The 9,805-nt window shown below is 35.3% G+C and overlaps 1 protein-coding gene across 2 annotated transcripts in view; it reads left to right on the top strand.

The window, feature by feature from the left end:
• Positions 1-7,885, top strand: part of LOC136821376 (proteasomal ubiquitin receptor ADRM1-like) — a 14,268-nt gene extending 6,383 nt beyond the window's left edge. The window contains exons 2-8 of one of the 2 annotated variants that reach the window (XM_067077614.1): positions 1,538-1,820; positions 2,626-2,770; positions 3,246-3,415; positions 5,780-5,797; positions 6,106-6,239; positions 7,009-7,111; positions 7,586-7,885. In XM_067077614.1, the coding sequence (XP_066933715.1) occupies positions 1,538-1,820; positions 2,626-2,770; positions 3,246-3,415; positions 5,780-5,797; positions 6,106-6,239; positions 7,009-7,111; positions 7,586-7,662 (930 nt within the window). In that variant the 3' untranslated portion in view covers positions 7,663-7,885. Of the gene's footprint in view, positions 1-1,537; positions 1,821-2,625; positions 2,771-3,245; positions 3,416-5,779; positions 5,798-6,078; positions 6,240-7,008; positions 7,112-7,585 lie in introns of both variants that reach the window. The other variant, XM_067077613.1, reaches the window with a different exon arrangement.
• Positions 7,886-9,805: the final 1,920 nt, after the last annotated feature.

The following is a 9,805-nucleotide window of genomic DNA, read 5'->3' as shown; positions in this document are numbered from 1 at the left end:
CTCAAGAGCACAACTGCCGTGAAGTCTGCCACCATTGCCGCCATCATAGCAAAGAAAATGAAAATGTTGAATGTTCACCTCAAATGACTTTTCATGCAACATTCCAAAGTTTGTGACGTCACTCGTTCTTCCAACATTTGATGCAACATTTAACAAAAAATGTTGGTTTGAATGTTGGCTTCATTTGCGCCCGCCTTTAACTTTAAGGAAGATCGAAATTAGAGTTTTTCAGCGTTCCAATTTTTCTTTTGCAGAAATTTTTTCATCTTCACAGGATCGATTCTCAACAACAAAATACATCTTTTGGTCTTTGGGTTTGTTTCTGACATTTTTCCTTCAAAGAATATCAATCACTTTTTTCCCCTGAGCGCACAAGAAAAAATGATTACTTTAGCTCGTGTTCTCGCGCGTGGGCAAATAAAGATGAGGCGGCAATCTTGCATTGATGGTGCTACTTATAGTTTCCGCCTTATTTTGCGCCCACGATAGAATGGTCCAAATACGGGGGGTTTTCCAAATGATAAACTACCGTGAAGTCGGGTAACTTGCATCAGTTGAGGGAAACTTGCATAGCCATCAAATGACTGACCAATCAAACCAGCAAAATTTCTAAACAAATCAACTACGTACCGTCAACTGATCCAACTTGGGACAGCCTGGGGCTATCTGACAAAACATGGGACGGCAATTCTGCCACCATTTCACCGAAGCTCCAGAGTCATTTGATTTGAGTTTAATGAGCAGCGGTTTAAAAAATAGACGATTTCTCTTTCGCACCGAGTAGGCTTTTAAATTGAATTATGAAAAATTTTCGTAGTGGAACCACTGACCTTTATATACCGTGGACCAAGTTTCTCAATCCCGGCAAAGCAAAATCTTTGATCGGAGTTTTTCTAAATGTGGTACCCTAATGGCGGCACTACTCAATAGTGGTGTAAATGCATCAAAAGCGCTAGATCTACTTTCCCTCAAATTTTTTTGTTGATGTAGGACCGTTAAACGTTAATTTTCAATCCAATCAAAGATGGCGGGTATAGCTTTGTCCAGGGATGTATAAAAAATCAGTGAGTGGACAACTTAGGACTATCTGACAAAACATGGGACAGCAATTGGGCCACCATTTCAGCCACCATTTCACCAAACCTCCAGAGTCATTTGATTTGAGTTAATGAACGGCGTATTAAAAAATACACAATTTCTCTTTTGCACCGAGTAGGCTTTTAAATCCTTAGTGGGACACACGCGAGTGTCTGGAACGAAGAAGAACAAATTAGTGGCAAAACGATGGAGCATTTGACGTCACTCACGCAGCAAGTTACACACTTGTTTTTTGTTAATTCCATCGAGCGATAGGCGGTTAGGTGGCGGGCGTTCTCTAATTCTCCAATCGTCATTTTGAATGAAAAAAAAAGTTAAAAAGGGCGCGCTATCAGTGAAAGTTATTGTGACATGTTATATGACAGAAAGTATGATTGTATCCTTTGAATTATTTAACAAAATTAAGTGTTGAAAAATATTCACAATTTTTTTAATTTAGGATCTCATCATCTTCCCTGATGATATCGAGTTCAAACGAGTAACACAATGTACAACAGGCCGTGTTTATATCCTCAAATTCAAATCGTCAAGCCGGAAGTTCTTCTTCTGGATGCAAGAACCTAAAACAGACAAGGATGAAGAACATTGTAAGAAAGTCAACGAAATGTTAAATAACCCTCCAGCACCTGGTAGTGCTCTTGGTGGCAGCGGTGGATCTGGAGGTGCTGCTGGTGGTTTAGCTGGATTGCAACCAGCACTGGCTTCACTTGGAGATCAATTAGGTAAGCCTCAGTATTTTAGCTTGGGATCCATAGTCCCCCCCTCCAGGGGGATTTTTTTTCAAAAAAAATCCAAAGAGGGGGAAGGTGGAAAGGAAGGAAAAGTGAAAAGGAAAAAAGGAAAAAAATGTAAATCCAAAGGGGGAGGGTTTCAAAAAGATGCAACAAAATTTTTCAGGGGGAAAGAACATTTCAAATTTTTAACAGAAAGTCTTCTGTCACCTTTATTGTTTTTTTACATATGCATATTTTTTTTCCTCAAATGACATGGCAGATGTTCTCTTTCTTGTAAATTAGTTATCTTTTGGGGAAAATTGGTGTGCAATGCAAATGTTTTTTACGGTGCACAAAAATTAATTGCCCGGATCCAGGTTGTAAAAAGAGGGGGGGGGGAATTTCAACATTTATGTAAACAAAACACTAAAGGAGTGGGAAAAGAATTTTCTCATTTTCAGGGGGGGGCTGACCCAGGAGGAAACTATGCATGATGCTTCCAAATTTCTCATCGTATTGATGAAGTTTCTGGTTATATCATTTCATGGTTTTGTTGAAACCATTTCATTATGCCAAAACATTCACCACTAATCTTGAGCTTTCATCACTGAAGTTGTAACTTATACAAGTATGTTGGCACCAGATATCATATTGACTAACTGGATCATCTTACTGAAATTTGGAATCTAATCTAATAGTTTTAGCAATGGAAAAATCTTATCGCATATGAAGGGCCATAAAGGAGGTTCAAAATCAAAAACATGAACTGAACTGAATGTCATTCACATTTTACTTTATTTTGACTCTTTATCAGGTGATTCTAACCTCCAAAACCTGATCAACAACATGGATCAAAACCAATTGATGCAGTTATTAGGTATGACTGGCCTTGGTGGCGCCGGGGGTCTTGGTGCAGATACTGAGGCCAAAAGCTCCTCTCGAACTTCTACAGCTAAAAGGTATAATATAAAGAACCTTCTTTGTAATATTTATTCAGATTGATCTGTTTTTTTTTGCTCCAATTAAAGGTTTTGTTTTTAAATAAGAGTGATATCGTTTGCTTACTCATCAATTTAAATTCTGCTCTTTTTCACATTGAATTGACACGGATGTGGAGCAAGATTGGTCAGAAAAAGGAAACGAAAAACGTTTTTTATTTTGCTTATATCAGCATAGTATAACAATAGGGAGACACTGTCCTGATATGAAATATGTGTCTTATATGAAACGGCGATTAAATTTCTGATGTTGTTTTTAAGAGTTACTCTAATGATTAGAAATATGAATAAGAAAGATTTCCATATTAGGAAAGAAAGTAATATTATTGTAATCCAATTGATTGCTTCGAGAAACGTGTGAAAAAGTTAAATAGGTAAAAAGCCAGTTTGAACTTAGAATTCTATTAAGTAATTTTACTATCGCTCTTTGTCTCAGTTCTACTACCTCAGCTACCACTACAAGCACACCAGCTGCTCCAACCAACACCACATCTAGCTCAAACAATGCAAGCAAACCAACCACTGCTTCTTCTGCTTCCAAAGCAGGAAATGGTGGTGGTGCTGTTCAATTGAGTGATCTACAAAGTATTTTGTCAAACATGCAAGGTACATTCAATTTTTTTATAACAATTTTATAAGAAAAGTGTAGAGGCTCGAAAACGCAGGAAGATGAGAACAATCTAAGAAAAAAAGTGAACCAGGAAAACATGTTTTTTTATATGCAAGTGTCTGTCCCTATATCAGGCTCGCATTATGCTTAGCATTTTATTGTTCTCAAAAATTGAGCCATTGTTTAGGTACCAAAAACTGAGCCTGCATATGCTTATAAACGTTATGCTTATAAAAGAAAAAAACATGTAGCTGATAATAATAGATGATAATTTCGATTTCAACACAATTAACAGGGGGGGGTCAACATCCAGATACCAGACCCATAGCCGGGTGGTGGTGTCTTTTTTTCCTTTAAAAGTCTGAAAAGTCAAGTTGGTATTGATAGGGGTGGGTCCCCCTTTTTTTAGAAAAAAGAGTTATCCTCAGTTGGTATTGATACCAAAATAGGGGGGTGGGTACCCCTTTTTTTAAATAATATGATACATAAAGTTGGTATCCATATCAAAATGACAGCAAAACTTTCCTAATTTTTGCCCTTTTAGCTAGAAAATACCCCGGATTCAATTGGATTTGTTTTAGCTTTTGAGTATAATGACTGTAAATGAGTAATAAGTTTAAATGACTTTGAAGTTTGTTTATTTTGGACTTTTTCGCTATTTTCAAGTTTTATTTTTGATCAAGCCTGAAGCAAAGCATTTTTTCTGTGATAGCATTTGTTAATGAGTGAATCTATTCTGTTCTAAAATTATGTACTAATAATAGCTTCTCCTAGTTTTTGCACATCAATTATATTCAGATTGATTTTGCTAGCTTCATTGGCTTTGTTTTAATTTTATTGTCAGTTTTTAGTCATTTTCTTTTCTTTTTTTGAAGTTTCTCTTAGTACCCTGTTTGTGTGGGAGGGGGTGGGTTCCCTTTAAACAGCTTTAAACTCAAATTTGTCAGATTGGTATTGGTACTAAATTAGGGGGTGGGTCCCATGATATTTTGTCAAATTCAAAAAGTTCATGTTGGTATCGATACCAAATTAAGGGGGTGGGTCCCCCTTTTTTCTGAAAATTATGATTTTCAAGTTGGTATCGATACCAAAGTAAGGGGGTGGGTCCCCCCTTTTTCTGAAAATTATGATTTTCAAGTTGGTATCGATACCAATTTTGGGGTGGTGGTGTTAACTTAGCTCAAAAGGTCAAAAGTCAGGTTTTTGGGCTATGGGTTGGTATTATAAATGTTGACCCCCCCCCTGCAATTAAAGGTTTTGTTTTGATTGTGAGGTCTGATGATGCTGATGCAGTAAAAACAAGTGCGACAAGATTAGAAAAAGGCTTTGAAAAAATGAAAACACATTGAATAAAAAACATTCCTCACAAACAAAGAAACTTTTACTGATACTCTTTCGAATGTTTAATTAAGATTATAATAAATAGAACGTTTTCTATCTTATAATCAAAACATTCGATTGTAAATTTGCTTGAAATCAACTTTGCTATTTTTTTGTTTACAAAAGTAATAGAATGTGAGGTCACATCTCGAAACAACTTTCGATCTTTTACTTGTTTGCAGGATATTGTTGCGTCATAAAAGTAGCTTTAATTTATCTGACTCAGCATGAAAACACTGCCTAAAATAAGCTCCTTTTATTCCCGTAGAAAACCTTTAAGGTCCAAATTATTAAAATTTTAATGTACAGTAAATAATAATGTAAAATGCCTCTATTTAGCCTTGTAAATAAGAACAGGATAATATATCAATTGAAAGTTTCTTTATAAGAACAATTGGAGGTTCAAAGTGAAAAATAAAAACCTCAGTCTCAACTAAAATTTACTGGTTCTTACAAAAGAAGAGTGTACTTGGCATTCTATTTTTGAACTTTTTAATCCAGACTGTAATTCAATTTTTTTTTAATTTACTAATGCGCTAACTCTAAACGCATAATGTAAAAGCATGGTCTAACCTGTACCAGATTAGTATCCTAAATAAATCATGGAAAAATCAAATTATAATAGCCACATTCTTTTTTACCGTTCAACATGTCTTAAACCATGATATAGCCCCTATACTAGCAGACGTCACGGCTTTTTCTCTACGCAGTAACGTGTATTCCACTTTGCGACTTTTTCGAATGTTTTGAGCCCATGTTTTCGGGCTCTAAACATTCGATTTTTTGACGTCACTTTAAACTTATGAAGCTCTTGCAGTAGCAAAAATATCGAATTTGCGTCAAAGCACTTGAAAGACTTCTATTTTTCGAAAATCGTCAAAGTGGAACTCACTAAGAAACGGGATAAAAAATCCCGGTTTTTGGTGAAGTGCTCGCTAACCATGATACTAAAAAAGTATTTATTATTTTTATTTTTTTAGTTCCGGCAAATCAAGAAAGTAAGTGAATCTTGCTTTTTATGCTATTTTGTATTTTCAGCTGAAAGCATTTGAATATACATAATACGTTTGTTTGGCTGTAGTATAGAGCTCTTGTGCTGAACATTAAAATCATTTTCATCAGAATCCTGTTGTGACTTGTTGTTAACGCTATTTCTAATATAAAAGGCTCTGGTTCTGTTGAAGGTTACGCAGTTTTTACTGCTATAAAGCAATTGAAAGACAATTTCAAGTATCAAATGTCTTGCACGTCATTAAAGCTTGCTATAAATTTAATCTAGGTGTGGATTTGGCTGCTTCATTTTCAGTCGACGCTTTGGTACCATTATTAGCTGACAAAGAAACACAAGAGAAATTGAAGCCTTTCTTACCAGCTGTGGAGAATCTATCTGGTACTGAACAAGAAATCAAAGAAACTGTACAATCTGCTCAATTCAAACAAGTCAGTGTTATTATTTAAAGTCCTTGACCGCCTATTTTTAATCTTTAAATTTCTACTGGTAGAGGCAGGTAGAGGAGGAAAATACACCCAAAAAGTTTTTGAATTTGACCCTGGATGACCAACTAAGAATCCTTCTTGTACATGGAAATTTCGCAGATTACAGTTGCATGGCGTCAGCCCCCCCTGCTAGTTTGGGGAGTTACACCCTCCAAAAAGCCCCAAAAAGATGGGGGCTATAAAGATTTGGGGGACATAATGTACTTGACTTGGGGGAGCTTAAATCTCATCATTTAACGTGGGGGCTGAATTCTTCATCTTAATGGTCGACTTCAATTACTCAAATTAATGCTCATGTTGAAAATTTTTCATCTGCGGCGCAATATTTTTTATATAAAATGAACAAAATATTTGTCTCTACCTTTCAACTGCAACACAACTTACATTGAATAACCCTTTTTTGTGTCGAGAGTCAAAGCCCTGGGAGCTACCAAAAATTTCATGAATCTTTGGGGGACTTAAAACTCAGGGGACCTAATTTTTGCCTGGGACCTAAACCTAAGCTGACGCTATGAGTTGTATGAGAAAGAAATAATATCGAACGAAACTCCCGTCACCAAAATCATGTAGTCAAAATCTTGTCATCGAAAACACGGCGTCAAAAACCCTTAATTTTCTATCTAACTCGATCTCGAACCAATTTTGTCGCGGTTTTGAAATCACATTGACAAAAGATTCTAGTATGTAATATTCGAATATTCTCTTCCTCCAGGCTCTGTCAACATTCAGTGCAGCGTTATCTTCAGGGCAACTGGCACCTCTGATGCAACAATTCAAACTCAGTCAAAACGCCATCGACGCTGCTACCAAAGGAGGTACTATATTCATTTCACTTCTAAACATTTTACAGTGGTCTTTAGTTCGAACTTCTATATTATTCGAATTATTCTATATTTCGGACTAATTCTTAGTCCCCGTCAAGAACACTGAAAAATATGTTCTGTAGAAATTACTTTTCCTGGCCGAATTCGGATTAGCGAGAGACAATTTTTGCGGTTCTTCAGTTAGAGTCCTTGCAGGATGTTTTGCACGAATTGTTATATAAACGTGAAATTTAGTCTAACAATTATTGATTAAGAATTATCTGAGCTTCACACTCTATCAGAAATTATCAAGCATAATTATTTTGAGCACCTGTCAGCGTATTTCAAGACGAGTAAAAGCCTGACAACTCTCCAAAAGGTAAAAGCCGAGGTTTAGCCTTAATTTACAGGTTGTTATGAAACGGCTTGTATGTGTCACGTTGATTTCATGGCTTGTCTTCATTTGAAACTTTAATCATTTTGTAGACATTGTGGGGTTCGTGAAAGCTCTCCAAGAAGCTGAATCAAAAGACAACAAAGAGGAAGACATGGCACTGGATTAAATACAATAATTTTTTTGTTTAGTATTCTCTTTTTATGAATAATTTACAGGATTATGATAATGGCTAATGGCTATTAGGATCCTAATATGATAGTATCATTTTGTAAACTAGGCAAATAGTTCTGACTTTGAGCATATTGTTTTATTATTGCTACCTAGACATGCTTCACTTTCTTATTATGTTTTCTTTTTCATTGTCATTAAAAATTACAATATACAATCAACTGATAGATTTTTTTTCGTTCTGGTAAGCTTTATGTTGTTTTCAATTTTTTCGTTAATTTTGCCTTTACTAAAATCCGTTTGGGAAGAAGAACCTTTTTAGTACTTCCCTGTCTTCAGTATGATGTCCTCCAGGTTTTCAGGGCCCCCATCTGGGGCCTAAAACCCCCATTTTGTCTTCTCTTCTCACCCATCCTTTTTCCCGGGGCTCCCCCTATTGGAAGAATATTTTTGTGACCAACCGATTTGCTATATTTTGCATAATAACAATTTCCTGCAATGAACGCAGTAATGCTGGAAATATAGACACATTTAATCTTCTAGTTCTATTTGAAATATTATACCTAATTTTTGCACTTTCTACCCCAACTTACCATAAAATTTCCTGAAATCCCCCATTTGCATTAGTCTCTCATCAAGGTGAAAATATTCACTCCCCCCTTTAAGCTGATTCCCCCCATCTTCCTTTGTGACCCCATGTTCAATCGGGGTTATGTATCCCTCTGGACGCTCTGTACTGTATGAAATTTGCTCAATTGCTTCTAAAATTATTACTTTGTTATTGGTAGTAATGTGAGACTTGAGGTTTCTAATAGTGTTATGATGGAATATTGCAAATCAAAGTTATGAAAAATAAAATTAAGCTCACACTAGCATGCATACACTTTCATTCTAACAAGGCCAACCCTGCTACCTACAGCTATGAATATTTTATTATCCACATAATGGAAGGTTTTGAATTTAAAATATTTTCTTTTAGAGGACCCATCAAAACTAATTAGAAACTAATTCAATTTCAAAAGAAGTCTTATATATTATGGTTCATGTGAATTTGTCTACACTGTATAGTGTTTCGGTGGCTTTGGTAGTCGCATGTTGAAACTGCAGCTAGAGAAACATGGTAAGAATGTTTATGGATTGAAAACTTATTCCCATACCATTATTATAAACAACCTGAGAAAATAGACAAGATAAAAAGAGTCAACTCAAGTTTTCTGGCAATCGCAAGAGACTTCACAAACTTAACTGAGGGTTTTGCTTCATTTTCCCTTCTGAGAGATAATAAATACAATTGCTATAATTTTTTTACATTTCAGATTGTGGACGTTTGGACGAGAGGTGAGAGCTTTTATTTTTTTCATTAGGGTGCAGGTTTCTTATTGGGGTCGACAGACTTCTGATGGATTAAGTCAAGGAATTGAGTCGTTAGCTTTACGATAGAAAATTGTGAATATTCTACTAGAAATAATAATAATAATCTGTCATTATGAGATATAACGAACGAAAAGCTAATAAGATACACGTTTTTTATAAGAACAAACTATAATAAGACCATAAGGCTTCGATGGCTAAAATGTTAAAAGAACATTTTAAGGCTTCGCGGACTCTAAAACACCCAATTTCTTAGGAAAATGGACAGAAATGCTTAGAAAATATGGCGAAAATAAAAACATGTTAAGAACATTTTAGGCTTAAAACTCAAAAAGTTAAGAACATTTGAAGACTTCAAAAAAATTGGATGTTATAAAAAAACGTGTAAATAATAAATGTAATACAGTATCAACAGTTTCGAATTTATTCATTTCTTCCTTTCCCAGTACACGTTTTTTTATAAGAACCAGTAAAGTAAATTTTCGTTCAGACTGGGCTGTTCTTACTCTGTACCAGAGTGTATCTCACGATTATCGTAGCGTAGTTCAATGAATTTTGAAATTAGCCGTAGATATTGGGTTTGTGTACAGACAAGGCTGTTCTTTATTTTTTGAAATTTTCAGGCTTAAATGTTCTTAACAGGTTCTTATTGTAATATGAATTTAAAAAAATTCATTCGTTTTGAGTCTACATTGTTGTTTAATTCTTTTTTGAACCTTTAACACCCCCTATGAATGTACTCAACTCTTTGGTTCCAAATAAACGGACCC

The sequence above is a fragment of the Clytia hemisphaerica genome, unplaced genomic scaffold (genome assembly GCF_902728285.1).
Source record: "Clytia hemisphaerica strain Z4C2 unplaced genomic scaffold, Clytia hemisphaerica genome assembly, whole genome shotgun sequence".
Lineage (NCBI taxonomy): Eukaryota > Metazoa > Cnidaria > Hydrozoa > Leptothecata > Clytiidae > Clytia > Clytia hemisphaerica.
The sequence above is the reverse complement of the archived record's forward strand: the minus strand, read 5'-3'. Positions and strand labels throughout refer to the sequence as shown.